General features: G+C 57.1%; 1 protein-coding gene across 1 annotated transcript in view; it reads left to right on the top strand.

Annotated features, from left to right (window-relative positions):
• VSTM2L (V-set and transmembrane domain containing 2 like) overlaps nt 1-14,298 on the top strand; it is a 31,094-nt gene that overhangs the window by 15,931 nt on the left and 865 nt on the right. Inside the window, exons 2-3 of the mRNA XM_037044036.1 lie at nt 4,261-4,430; nt 6,030-6,080. Coding sequence (XP_036899931.1) covers nt 4,261-4,430; nt 6,030-6,080 — 221 coding nt within the window. The remainder of the gene's footprint in view (nt 1-4,260; nt 4,431-6,029; nt 6,081-14,298) is intronic.

A 14,298-nucleotide genomic window follows, 5' to 3' on the forward strand; every position in this document is an offset into this window, starting at 1 on the left:
GGGGTTTGTCCCCATCACACAGCTAGGGGGTGGAAGGAACAGGGTTTGAACCCAGGCCTGAAGGCAGAGCCCTAGCTGTTTGCGCTGAACCAGGCTCTGGAAGGTTAGGAGGGAGGTCAGGGCCCTGCTCTTTAGGGGCAGGCAAGGTTTTCCGGGTCGTCCCCCGCCTTTCCCAGAAGCCAAACGGAGGAACTCAGGCCAGGGCCACGAGCTGTTTTCTGCAGGTGATGCCCTGCTAACTGGGGCTACGGCTAATCAATACATCCCCCTGCCCCCAATTAACAGCAGAAAGGAAGGAGGCACTGCGTACATCAAGCCCCTTTCTCCTTCTCCTACAGAACCCTAACTTGTGGACACTGGTTTTAATTGTCTTCCCAGGAGACCAGCCCTACATGGATCCTGGGGCTGAAGAGCACAATCACATCCTTCTCAAAAACCTATAATTACACCCGCCTCCCAGGGGACTGGCTGCAAGGAGGAGTACCCAGCAGGGAGGAGGGCTCAGGCACAGGAGGAAGTCATGGAGGAGAGATGGATTCCAGCGGGGACACTGATGTGGAGGCCGGGGGTCTGGGTGGCCGGAGGGCAGGAGGTGGGGGTGGGGGATCAGGAAGAGGAGCTGCAGGAGCAAGGTCTAGAAGTGACAGGCTCCCACTGTAGAGTCCTCTGGGACCTACTCACTCTGGGGCCTTGGTCGCCTCAGCTTTCCCATCTGAGAAATGGGCATCATAATGATCACACCTACTCTGCAGCATGACGTGGAACAGGAGGAAGTGTACGTAAGGGGCTCAGCGCTGTGCCCGGCACAAAGCAAGGACTCCATGTTTATCAGGGTTTGCCTCCTCGTCATCCAAAATAGGACGGAGTGCCTGTCAGCTTCTGGTGCCGACAGGGTGGCCCCACTTGCAGAGTTAGGAGAGGGAGCAGGAACCTCTGCCAGCTGGAGCTGCCCCCTTTCAGTGGAGGTGGAAGGAACTGAGCTCCCCTTCCCTAGAGGCATGCAAGTGGGATGCAGAAGGGTGGAGCCTGGTGGCTCAATTTCACCTGGTATTTCAGATTTTTTAAAATATTTTATTTATTTATTTTTAGACAGAGGGGAAGAAAGGGGGAAAGAGAGGGAGAGAAATATCAATGTGTGGTTGCCTCTCATGTGCCCCCTGACTGGGGACCTAGCCTGTAACCCAGGCATGTTCTCTGATCAGGAGTCGAACCTGTGACCCTTTGGGTTTGAAGGCTGGCGCTCAACCCACTGAGCCACACCAGCCAGGGCTTAGACCAGGTTCTGATGGAGGCTGATGGACCCCTGGGTCTTGGTCATGAGGGCTGGTCAGGTGTAGGTTCAAAACCCAGCTCTGTGAATCTTGGGCAAGTCACATCATCTTTCTGAACCTCATTTTCCTCATCTGTCAGGGGGAATGAGTGGATTAGAGAGTATCAGAGACAGTGTCTGCATCGTGCTAGGTACACAATAGATGCTCAATTAATGGTGTGGGTTGTTGTTTTTTTAAACAAGGCTCTCTGGCTTCCCCTTCTTTCTGTCTTGGTTCACACCTCTCCCTTTCTCCTTGCTGTTGCCACCCATGCTTCAGGGCCTGCCTGACGTATCACCTCCTCCTCCCTCAAGCTTCCCTTCCCCCAAGTAGAGGTGGCCCATACCTCCCCAATATCTGAGGATGCACATTACTTTCTCCCTCACATGTCTGAACTGGAGGGGCTCTCGGCCCGTGAGTTCTAATCCCCATGGCGCAAAGGAGCCAACAGGCTCTGAGAAGAGCAAATTCTCTCAAGGTCACACAGCAAGTCTGTTGGCAAAACAGGCTCGGTCCTCCATCCCTGGCTCCTCGCCCTGCGCCCTGGTGCCTTCCTGCAGACATGGCTTCTCCCTGAGTGGCCGGGCAGGGGTCCCTGGGTGGTGCCTGGAATAGGCTCATGCTGCCACTCGTGAACAGGGAATGCAGATATGCCTTTAAAGGTCCAGAGCCTCCGTTTCCCCCCTTGTCCTGCAGACTTACTGTCCTCTTCACTACTAAGGTTGGAGCCGATGTACCCTGAGGGGCCGGCCCTAGCCCACCCCACCTAGGCAGCTCTGCACAGGGTCAGATGGGATCAGAGAGAGCTTGGGACCAGGGCCCACTGTGGGAGGAGGAGCTGGTGGCTACACCCACAGCCAACTCACCCGGCTTGGAGCCAGACTTTCTCTCCATCTTCTGACCAAAAGCCCCTCCCCCTCCAGGCTCACCTCCTCTGGGAAGGCTCACCTCCTCTGGGAAACCTCCCTTGATTGCCTCAGGCTGGGTGAAATGTCTTCTCGGTGCTTGCCCAGGCCTTGCGCCCAGAATAAAACAGACTCCCCCCTCCTGCCCCACAGGACCTTGTAAGGTTGGCCACTTAGATTTTTTTTTTAAGAAAAAAAAAAGAGCTTTACAACCAAAAACAGTTGGGATTCTCCAGGAAGAGTATGGTCTTAGGAGTCAGACATGCCTGGGTTCAAGTCCAGGCTGTAAGTGTGGCCTTGGAAGAGTCACTCCCAGGCACTGGGCCTTGGCTGCCTCCTCTGGGTAATGGGGTCATGTGAGGGGGAGGGGAGGGCAGGCTGGCACTGTCCTCACCTGCAGGGGGCGGGGGGCGGGAGGCCGCCGCTCGTGTCCCTGAGCCCCGGGGGTGTGGCTGGTCTAAACTGAGGTGCGTGGTGATGGCGTAAAATGCGCGCTGGCTTTCCAAGACTTAGTGAGGAAAACAATGTAGAATGTCTCCTGGATGGCTTTCATAATTTGAAATAATATTTTGGATATTTTGGGTTAACTGAAATACATTATTAAAATTCACTTCTGTTGTAAACCCCCTGTTTTTTTACTTTTTTAAATGTGGGCACTAGAGACTTGAAATCTCAAGTGCCTCGAACGCGTCTCTGTGCTGTTGGACAGAGCCCCTGCGTGACCCTCTGGGATTCCCGGAGCAACGGGCCAGGTGGGGGCCTGCAGGGGCCTGCAGGGGGCCTGCAGGCGCAGCGAGGCTGCCTGGTGGGAGGGCTGTGGAGACGGCATTCCTGGGCGACCCGGGTGTTGCCAGGCATCCTTCCAGGACAAGATAATCTCTCATGAGAAGAGGGAAGAATTCTAATTACAACTCGGGACAATATTTGTTTGGAGAGAAGAGAGACAGAACATATGGTGGGGAGGGGCCCGGGGACATATCAAGTGGGGGTTTGTTTTCTCACTTACCTGGCGGTGTGGCAGGGGTGGCGGGTGGGCTGAGGCTCCTCCTGGGTCAGGAGGGCAGCCTGTCCTGGGGTTTGGTGGGGGAACTGGGGTGGGGGCACAGGAGGCAGGTGGGGCTCCTACCACACACCCTGGGGCTTTGAGGGAATGGAGAATGTCTCACTCACTGGCACACACGAAGCACCTACCTGCTAGGTGTCAGGAACCGTGTAGCCACAGGAAGCTCCCGATCCCCATTCTCATGGAGCTGTGACAGTGACCAGAGTGGCTGGGAGGTGCGGGTCAGGGCGGGGAACCTACTCTGGGTGGTCAAGGACAGCCTGCCTCTTGGGAGGCCAAGTTTGAGATGAGCTTTGAGTGACTTGCGGGCAAAGAGGAGCCAAGGGAACAGCATCCCGGGCACTGGGAACCGCCAGGGCAAGAGTGGAAAGAGGCACATTCCCAGGACAGAGAGGAGACCTGGGGGAGGTGGGCTGGGCCCCAGCCTGGTGGGCTTTCTCCCCAGTGCAGTGGGAGCCGGGGAGGGCTCTGAGTGGGGGTGGCCCGGCCTGACTCGCTTTTACAAAGACAGCGAGGCTGCTATGCGCTGGGGCTGGGAGGAACCAGGGAAGAACCGGGATGGAACCCGGATGGAGGTGGCTGGCGAAATCTGGAAGATCTGATAAGAAGGGCAGCTTCCTTTCTGGCCTCCTGGCCTCTTTGCTCACCCCTTACAACCCAGCCCTTCTCCAATCCACTGCTCCCCTGCGTGAGCCTTCTGTAATGCCCGTGGGCTCTGGGATAGAAGCCCAGCTCCCGCAGAGCGTCCAGGGCCCTAGGCCAACCCCTTCATCCCTGTGTCTTGCCAGCAGCTGCTGCTGCACAGCTGTCTGCATGCCCAGACTTGCAGGGCTTGTCCAGGTGCCCCACTGAAGCCAGGCCATCCCCACTGGCAGGCCTGGCGGCTCCCACTCTCCCCACCTCTCCCCCATCTGCCAGCACTGTGCCCACAAGCCTGTCCTTTCCTGAGCCTCGGCCACTCCCCTCCCATTTCTCCGCACAGCCCTATTCACAGAGACGCCCCACGACATGACGGCACGGACGGGCGAGGACGTGGAGATGGCCTGCTCCTTCCGCGGCAGCGGCTCCCCCTCCTACTCGCTGGAGATCCAGTGGTGGTACGTGCGGAGCCACAGGGACTGGACTGACAAGCAGGCATGGTCCTCGAACCAGGTACTGCCCCGGGAGGCGAGTGTTGGGCTGGGAGAACCCTGGACCCTGGGCAGGGGTGTCCCTACCTGTCATCTCCTCCAAGGAGCCTGGGCTGCAGCTGGGTCGGTCTCTGCAGCACCCACCTGTCCCCCTCCCTTCTTCCTGAAATGGGGGCTTGTCTCCAGGGAGGGGCAGAGCGAGCCTGAGCACGTGGGATGGGCACAACCAGCAGGTCCCTCCAAAGAGCACATTGTGTAGCCACAGGGAGCTGGTGGGGAAACTGAGGCTAGAAGCTGGCTCCAGGTTATGGGCAGGGTGGGGCTCCTGACTCACCCTCCATCACCTCTCCAAGCCAGGAGGTCAGTTGTTCTGCAAAGGCCCCTGGAAACACCCGGGTACTGTTGCCGAGGTCAGTCGCAAGCACGCACGATTTGACACCCTTTTGCACACACGCAGGCACATGCCTGCCACCTGGTCACCGCACACACGTTGGCCTCTACACAAGGATGCATTCCTTTGGGCACACCGCAGGATCGATGCTGTTGGTGCCCCTGCCCACAAAGCAGGACACACACCACCCTTGCCACCAGCCTCACTGCCACCCCCCACCCCCGTGACTCTGCCTGAGGGTCTTCTGTGGACGGTGGAGCCTGCTGGTCATCAGGACAGACTGGAGGAGCGCTGTGCCGATGGCCGGACGACAGGACCTGGAGGGTCTGTCCCCAGCTCCCTCACCCTCAGCTGGATGAGCAAAGAACGCTCTCTCCCCTGCTCCCAAGGTGCCCAGCAGGAGTGAGCACCACTGTGGTCATGGGCTTGATTCCGCACCCCGTGTTGGCTTCCTCCCCTTTCTTGTCTCGCTCTCTCACTCCCCTAGTGACGGCTCCTGGGACCCCCCACTAAGTACACTCCCTGCATCGAGTCTTCGTCCCCGAAGCTGCATCTGGGGGGACCCAAGTCAAGACACGTCCATTCTCACACTTGTGCCTATGCAAATAACATGCAAACACATGTCTCCCTACCCCCTCACACGTGAACGCGTACATTTACACACCTCCCTGGAAACAGGTGGCCACGGTCGCACATTGTCGCAGGCTCAGGAAAGAGCCTCTGACATTTTCACAAATACGCATTAAACCGTTGTGCTCCGGGAACGCCAGCTGCCCAGCTCACAGGCTGAGCGAAGGCCCCGGCACAGTGCTGGTCTTCTTGGCTCTGGGGCCGGCGTGCAGGCGGGTAGCAGCCGGGCGGGGCTCCTGTGTGCATGCGACACACCCGAAAACGCAAAACATTCACAGACAGACACACGGAGCTGCCGGTTGTGCCCATCCCACGTGCTCACATTTTCCCTTCACACCCACCCACCCCCGTTTATCCCCCGATTGCCCCTGGTAGCCAAATGCACGGCACACACAGCTTTACGGCACCTCCTTTATCTGCCTTCGCTCTGACTCATTCCCACCCCCTGGGTGGACACCGAGCTGAGGGACCCCAACTCCAGATCCCAGGGCCCCCAGGGTGTCACCTGCCGTAGCTGGAATCTTAGCCGTTGCCCGAACCCCCACCCCAGGGTTGCTAACGCCTTGTCTCTGCTTTCTCCGCCTCTCCTGCTCCCTGCAGCTAAAAGCATCTCAGCAGGAAGACGCAGGGAAGGACGCGACCAAAATAAGTGTGAGTTCTCATAATGACTTCTCTCAGGAGCTCTAATGGAGGACGCAGCTGTAATTTAAAAAAAAAAAAAAATGTTTTTTTGGTCCAGTACAGCAGGGAGCTTGGGCAAGAAGATGGAGGAGAAGAGAAAAAGAAGGAGAGGGGGGTGGGAAATGGCTCTGATCTGTTTTTTAAAAGCCAGGGATGTTTCAAGTTCCTTGAATGACAGGCCCCCCAAAATGACAAGGGGAGAGAAGACGAATTTTATCTTGTCGGGAGCCCAGGCAGTGTGTGTCCCTGATGCTCCACGTCTTTCTTGGCAGCGTTTTTGGTTTGGGGAACCCACAGGATCTAATGAGAGTGAGCCAGCTTTTTCGGCCCATCGTGACTGACAGCTGCAGTGTCTCCGGGTCCCTTGGGTCCCCCTGGCCCCGGGGGATGAGGTGGGTGCAGGAACTGTGCGGAAGGGTTGCAGGGCTAGCTGGGCCTTTATGCACTGGCTCATTTTTTTTCATTGCTGCACCTCTCCAGGCAAGGGCATGCGTTCACCCACTTTACAGGTGGGGCAGCTGAGGCTTAGAGACTCGCCAGAGGTCGCAGCGTGGCAGAGCTGGCTCAGACTCTTTGTCTCTGGGCCATGCTGGAGCCCAGAGAAGTGGGGGCCCAGAGGAAGCGAGGGACAGTTTTTGTGGTGGAGGTGCCTGGAAGAGGCAGGCATAATTGAGAAAGGAGGCGAAAGGGACTGAGTGGAGGGGACAGCCTGCGCCTGTGGGGCCAGGCTGGGATTGTGCACGGAGCACAGGTCAGCCTGGCAGGAAGCTGGACGTCCACCCCCATCACACTCAGGAAACGCAGGGGTAGGGCCGTGTTTGCGTGGGGCATGGCCCCGAATTCGGGTTTGCTCTGCTGCTGCTGCTGCTGCTCCCACAACTGTAGGAGGACGTGGGGAGCTCGGGACCCCAGGGCCGATCACACGCAGACATGCGGAGGAGCCACAGCGGGCGTCACAGTGTTGAGTGGACGCTGGGAGGTGTGGGGGTGCTGTGCCAGGCTGTGACAGAGTAGAAGCAGGGAGGCCTGGGGCGAGGCTCCTGCAGCTGCGCAGGCAGGAGGTGGGTGGGTGGGAGAAGATTATCCTTGCGGCCTCCTCTGTGCTGCTTGCCCCAGGGCCCTTCAGAGTCAGGTCTGGAAATTTGAGCCATTTCCAGTTTAGGGTGACTGCTGGCCCTCCCCTCCCCGGCCCCTCACCTTCTCTGGCAAGGGCACGGCCCTGTGTACTGTCCTGTTTCTTGCTCAAACACCCACCAGGTAAGCCCAGGCAGGTAGAGATCTCTGCGTATATTCGTACGCCCCGTTCACCACAACTCTCTCTCCTATAATTTTGTTTGGGGTTTAAGGAGCATTTCAGGCAAAGAAGAGAATAGTCTAATTGATTTAGAGGATTAGAACTCGAGGCTGCTGGGCCGCACGTGAGAGGAATGCGAAGACGCTAATTAGTGAAATAAAATAAATGGGCTGGGCAAGATTGCACAATCACTGCACCCCACCCCCACCCCGCCCCACCCCCAGTGCCTGTGATTCTGACACACTGGGGCTCTTGGAGTCTGGTTAGGGACCTCACAGTCATAGGCCCAGCTCCTCCTGCAGACAGTGGCATGCATGTCACTGTTCTTACATACAGGGACAGTTTGTTGGCTGGCACCTGTAAGCCCACGCCCACCCCAGCTTCCTGCAGGCCAGGGTCATCTCACACTTCTCTCTGTCACCTGCAAAGCTCTGCCTCCCCCTGTGAACCCTCTGAGCTCTCTTATCTTGCTTGACCCGGCTCTCCGCCCTCCCACCAGCCCTGCTGCCTTTCTGCCTTCTCACAGGCCAGTCCCTCGGTCTGTTCCTCTGGAAAGTGGATCCTCCCTTCATCTCTCAGCTCAGGAAGCCTCCCGTGCTCCACCCTGTGACCCAGCCGCACCCCTACCTTCCCCTGCTGGCCGCATGCCCACCATCCGTTCCTGTGACCACTCGGTTTGTGTCTGGCCTCTGGAGGCGGTGGGGTTGGAACTGTTACATTTCCAGAGCCTCGCACACTGTCTGGCACATAGTAGGTGCCCCCCCAAAATGATCAAGTGACTGTCACACATACATACACGCTCTCAGGCCAACGAGGGCTTAACCCAGACAGGTCTGATACATGGCCATGCCAACCTGACATGCATCCCATGCCCGTCCGTGTAGGTGTACAGGTGACGGGAAGGAGCGCAGGACTCCCGTGGGGCAGGGGAGACAGGCAGGAGTTCCGGCCCAGCAGTCCTGTGTCTTCCAAAAACCCCAGTTCCAGTGGAATGGCTCCTGGTTTTTAACTGTTGGGCCCTTATGTCATTTCTGGGAAGTGCCCCGGGAGCCAGACAGTACAGTCTCCCTGCTGGGCAGCAGTGAGGTTCCGGGGAGGAAGTGCAGCCAGCTTCCAGGGGCCAGGTGGGGGCCCAGTGACCCGTGTGCAGCACCCTGGCAACCCTGGGGGTTCAGAGAGGCTGGGACCGTGAGGACACTCTGGGGCCGGCAGTGGGTGTCCCAGGAGTCAGTCCTGGCTCCCCTCTGCCACCTCCCTACGCCTCCTGTCCCCACTCACTGCTGTCCAGTGCCTCCGTGGAAACACTTGGGAATCTGTGGAGTCTGTGGCTTTGCCCTACGAATGGCAGTGGAGACTGCCATTGTTCTGCAGTGGAGACTCCGTGTGAGTATGTAAATCACAGACTCCTGTCCTCAGTGCACAGGGGGTTGGAGCAGTTAGAGGTCCAGCTTCTCTGCAGGAACCTGGAGGGGGTCGGGGGCGGGGGTGGAACCAGGGGATCCTCCATGTGGGCGGGAGGACAGGCACCTGTGATAACATAGTAACAATAAAAATAACAGTGCAGTTAACACTGAGTGCCTGCTACAGTCAGGAACTGTGGTGAGCGCTTTACATGAAGCACCCCATTTAACTTGGGGTGGGGAAGGACCCCTGGCCTTGAGAACACCCGCTTTGATAGTCTGCATTTGCCAGAAGGTTCCACCATCAGGGCCTCGTTGCTGTGGCTCAGGCGGCTTCTCCTGCTTATTGGCCATGTTCAAATTCTGGACTTTTCCCTTCTGATCTAATTGAAATTCTTTGTCTTACAAGTTAGGTTAATTTCCCCGTCACCAGGTTTCCAGGCAGAGATGGTTTCTAGCTTCCTAAGTTTAAGACAAGGTGAAGTTCGCCACACACACCTTTCCTGGGTGGGGTGCTCACCTGCCTTCATCACCATCAGCCCCCTCCCTCGGTCTCATGGACGTCGTTTGTGCTGTAGATTCAGTCAGTGCAAACCGCTTCAGTCTGAAAGAGCCAAGGGAAGCCTGGGTCCTCATGCACGTGTGGCCCAGGGCTCCAGCCCCCTCATCCTAACCACTGCCTCCCCTCCAGCCAAACCCTAAAAGCCAGGTACAGAGTACGAGGCCTCCAGAAGCACACACCGCTGCCCCGTCAGGAATCTCCATAAAAGGCAGCTTCCATTTGTCAGATCGGCCAAGCGGTCCTGCCTGGCTGCCCGCCTCCTGTGCGGCCCAGGTGGATGCTGCGTGGGCGGGGTTGGGGGAGGGGCCAGGACCACCAGAGCAGTCTGTGAAGTCTGTGTCCTTCCCAAAGCATTATTGGGCCAAGTGGTGGGTCAGGGTATTGTATGATTTTATTTCCTGCTATAGACATTTCTATCCTTTCTGGAGATTCCTGCAGTAATTCACAACGCATAGGGCATTAAGTCCTGAAGTCTGCAAGGAAGGCCAGACTCATATGGAGGCACAAGTCACTCCATCCATCCAGGAAATCCCTCGAAACACCCATAGAGCAGCCAGCCTGCAGTGGAGGGGTTGAGGGCTGTGCCTCTGTGAAGGCCAAGGTCACACACACCCACGCCCTCAGGGTGCTTCCAGTCAGTATGGGAGATAGACATCAACCCAATAATCACAAGATGAAAAGTCAAATGATGATGCAGAGAGCTGCCTGGGAGTCTGAGCCAGGAATAGGACCTGACAGCCTGGGAGGCCTGGAGGGCTTCCTGGAGGAGGTGCTCTTTGAGGTAAGCACCGAAGTGCAGAGGAATTGACTAGCAGTAAGGGAAACTCTTCTGGGTGTGTGTTGGAGGAACTCCTAGAGGCAGATGTGGCCAAGGGGAGGCAGGGATGGGACCCCAAAGGACTCCCCCTCCTGCCAGCCACTTCAGGAAGCAGTGGAAGGAAGTCTGAGATTCGGGCATTTTGAAAAGATCTGGTGGCCATGGGAGAATAGGTTGGAAGGGGCCAGAGTGGCTTGGGGGAGACCAGAGAGGTGGCTGGGGCGATGACCCAGATGAGAAGCTGGGCCTTGCTCTGGCCTGCGTGGGAGGGCCTGGGTTCAGAGGAGGGGAGGGGCCCATGGTATTTCCAGGCCAGATTGGTGGGATTCAGAGGTGGGTTGGGCCTGGGTGTGGAAGCAGCAAGGGAAGAGATGACTCGATGACTCAATGACTTGGGAGGGTCAGGCTAGTGCAGGTGAGGCTTTCTGGGGCCCCGACTGGGGGAGACCCTGAGCTGGGCTCTGAACAAGCCGACAGAAGGGTGGTGTGGCCAGATGTGGCTGGTGGAGGCGTGGGAGTGGTGGAGCTCAGAGCAGGGCCCAGCACCCTCTGGTGACTGCTCCCCACCCAGCACCACCCCCCACCCCCAGGACTACCCCTTCACTCTCGGCCTCAGTCAGAAGGCCACGTGTGGGAAAGGTCTGGCACCAGGGACAAAATTGTCGGTGCTCATCCCCCCCCCCCCCCGCCCCGATGTCCTGGGGGCCCCTGCTGTGCTGGGAAAGGCCCCAGCCCCGAGGAGGCTGAGCTCCGTCATGGTGTGGACTTGCCTTGTTTCTTTCAGCATAATTAGGTGCTTAATTGCACCACCAGGGCCTGTCGATGCCTGTGCCGACGTGATTATGATTTACAGTCAGCCTGTGGTGTGGGGGTCTCTTCTCCAGGCCTCTGCAGTCACATTGGACAGCCTGGCTGCAGGATCTTTCAGCCCAATTTGTGGAGGCTGAAACCCACGAGGCCGCTTCTGTACCCATCTCCACCAGAAGCTGGAGCAAGATGATGAGGCCCCTGCCAGAGGCTGTCTCCGAGAAGGGCTGGACGCCCCTAGAGCAGGGAGGGTTGGGGGCCTGGGGAATGAGGTGTCCGGTCCTGGGAGGCTCCCCAGGGGTGTGTCTGAGGCCTGGTTTCTGTCACCAGCTCGGGACCCTGGGCAGATCTCTGAGCCCGTGTCCAGATGCACACGGTGGGCGTCCTCAGTGTGCCTGGATCGCAGAGTTGTGACGTTTAAGTGACGTGTGTGAGGCTTTAGCACATCATCTCGCAGGGACCGCACACCCCATAAGCATAGCTACCCCCACTGCTATTACTGTTACTGTCTTTGTTGTTTGCCTTCCCCAGTGGTACTTAAAGGCACAGACCTCTCTGGCGGGGAGGGAGCAGTGCCTGTGGGCCCTCCCACCTTGTCCTGTTAGAGGCCAGCTGGCTGTGGTGCTGGGTTACGGGGTGAGGTCTGCATTCTCCTGTGACCGTGAGCCGGTGCCAGCAAGCACTGGGGTCCGGCTGGTTCGAAGCTGCATCGCCAGCTCCTGGCTTAGAGTGGGCGCTTGATAAATGCGTGTCCAATGAATGGATGATATAGCGAGGGGGAACCAAGGCCAGGGTGCTGTGATTTGTCAGGGGCAGAGTCCTGCCTCCAGCACCCCCTGCAGCGTTCCCCATCCCCCTCCTCCTCCCTGGGGTGAGGGAGAGCTTTGCTTCTGCAAGCCACCTGTGTTCGCTGGCAGAGGGGTGGGAGGGAGCTGGGGGAAGGGGGCACCTGCCCAGGCCTTAGCATCCTGGGGGTGAGCAGAGGGGTGGGCAAGGGTGGGCCACGATCCCCGCTCCCTCCCTAGGAGAGGCTGCTCCCAGCGCTTCACATTATTACTCCATTAGCGCCTTGTAGGGTTGACAAATGAAGGATAATTAATATCCGTGAGGGAAACAGATGTTGAGGTAATTCATTCCCTGCTGCGCATTTGCAACAGCATCCCCTGCTCCCTGAGAGCCTGGCAGGGCCGCAGGGCCTCTCCCTGCCCTTGGTCAGAGGTGATGGAGCCAGCCTGCAGAAGGCCTCCAGCTGGGCCCCGCCCCACACCAGGAGGGCAGCTGGAAGCGCTTCCAGCTTCTGTCTCTCCTCCTGCCTCCTGCTGTCCCGTAAGCCCATGTTTTCTTGCTTCGTGGGGGATGATGACCAGCCGGAAATGCTCAGGATAAAGGAGGATGAGCCAGGCTCCCTGCTGAGGCCCACCTGCCCTCTTCCCTTCTGGAGCCTGGGAAGCACTGCCACCCCATGGCCCTGCCAGGTCCTGGTGGCCGTCTGTGGGCCTGTGGCACCATTTGGAGGCATAGAGTGCATGGAGTCAGGCCTGGACTCAGTTCCTAGCGCTGCCACTCACTGACTCAGTGCCCATGGGAAAGTCACTCCCCTTCTGGAGTCTCGGTTTCACCATCTCTAACGTGGGTATAATCGTGTGTGTGTGTGGCCTCCACTTAGAAAGCATGGCATCTGGGTGCCACTTCATTTGGAGAAAGAAGGAACTCCAGCGAGCTCATTTATTCCACAAATGTTTTTATTATTGTTGGTATTATTATTTTACTTACAGGGTGCCAGGCCCTGTGATGGTCACTAAGATGAACACAATAGATATTCCTGCCCTCATGAAATTTATGTTTAGCCAGAGAAAGACAAAAATCAAGTCAACTGACAGATCGATTAAATGGTTTTCATAGTGTGATGACTGCTATGAAGGAGATAAATGGGTTGTGATGGAAGACTTCTTGGAGGAGGTGATATTTGAGAATGAATGGGAGTCACACAGGTGAAGAGAGATGGGGCACAGCACCCAGACAGAGAAACCAGTATGTGCAAAAGCCAGAGGGCCAAAGGCCTGAGGTCAAAAGAACTGGACATTTGGGAGGAGATGAGAAGGGACCAGGGAGGCCAGAGCGGACTCCTGAGATGATTGGAAGTTCCATGCATGAGTGCCCAGCAGACTCTGACACAAGCCTGCCAATGGAACGCAGGCCGTGGGGACTGTCCTCCTCCCTTCTCATCCTGGTCTCCTCACTGTAAGGGTGATCAGCAGGGGCTTCCCCCTCCCGGAGGCGGGGCCTGGACGGGCCAGCCGGTTGTGTTCTCCCACTCACCAAGGGCAGGGAGGCCAGCAGGGCTCACAGCTGGGGCCCCAGGGCTGCAGCCCACTCAGCTCCCACGTGGGCCTGCTGAGCCTGGATGGGAGAGGCGGTCAGGTCAGATCGGTGGGAAGGGGGTCGCCAGCCGGCAGTGGGGAACTGATCTCCTGTGTTCCCTGGGCGGGGCCAGCGGGGGCTTCAGGAGGCGGGGCAGCGCAGTAAGAGGGTCTAAGTACCACGAGCCAGGGGAGGTTTTTCTAACTTTTTAAATTTTTGAATCTAAAAGTTAGACTCACAGGAAGTTACAAACATAGAGTCCCCTGTATACTCCATTTACATTTCCCAGTGACATATCTTATATAACTGTCCAACTGCCTTTTCATTCTTTTAAGTGAAAAAACTCACAATAGCTTTACGTTCACAGCTGACTTACCCAAATGCCCATCAGGAGGGGGCCTGATAAACACATTGGGGTGTGCTCACACGATGGAATACTACACAGCAATAAAAAAGAACAAGTGGAGACATGCAACAACATGGAGAATCTCTCTGATAGTGTGTGAAAGAAGCGGCACCTGAGAGAGTTCGAGCACAGGCTGAACTAATCTATGGAGACAGGAGTCAGAGCGGCAGTTAACCCATGCCGGGGGTAGGAGGAAGAGTGAGTGATGAGGGAGGGCCACAAGGGGGCGCTCTAGAGGGTTGACAATTGGCCCTGCCTTGCTCTGCCCATGGTCTCAGGGAAACTCTAGAGTAACATTTTATCACGTGTGCCCTTTGCTGTATATAGGTTAAATTGCTATTTTAAAATAAAATTGAAACCCCCCTAAAAATAAACACAAAGCCAAAGTACAAAAACAAATATCATACTTGGTTTGTTCCCCCAACAGACAGGCACAGTTATTAAAGTCCTGATACATTTGTGATCAGCCTTTTTTTTTAAGAAAGAAAACATTTCGGACTAAGCTGAGAACTCACCTTGCAGTCCACCCCAGGTCCACAGC

This window comes from Sturnira hondurensis, unplaced genomic scaffold (genome assembly GCF_014824575.4).
Source record: "Sturnira hondurensis isolate 20B ecotype Veracruz unplaced genomic scaffold, ASM1482457v3 Scaffold0004136, whole genome shotgun sequence".
NCBI lineage: Eukaryota > Metazoa > Chordata > Mammalia > Chiroptera > Phyllostomidae > Sturnira > Sturnira hondurensis.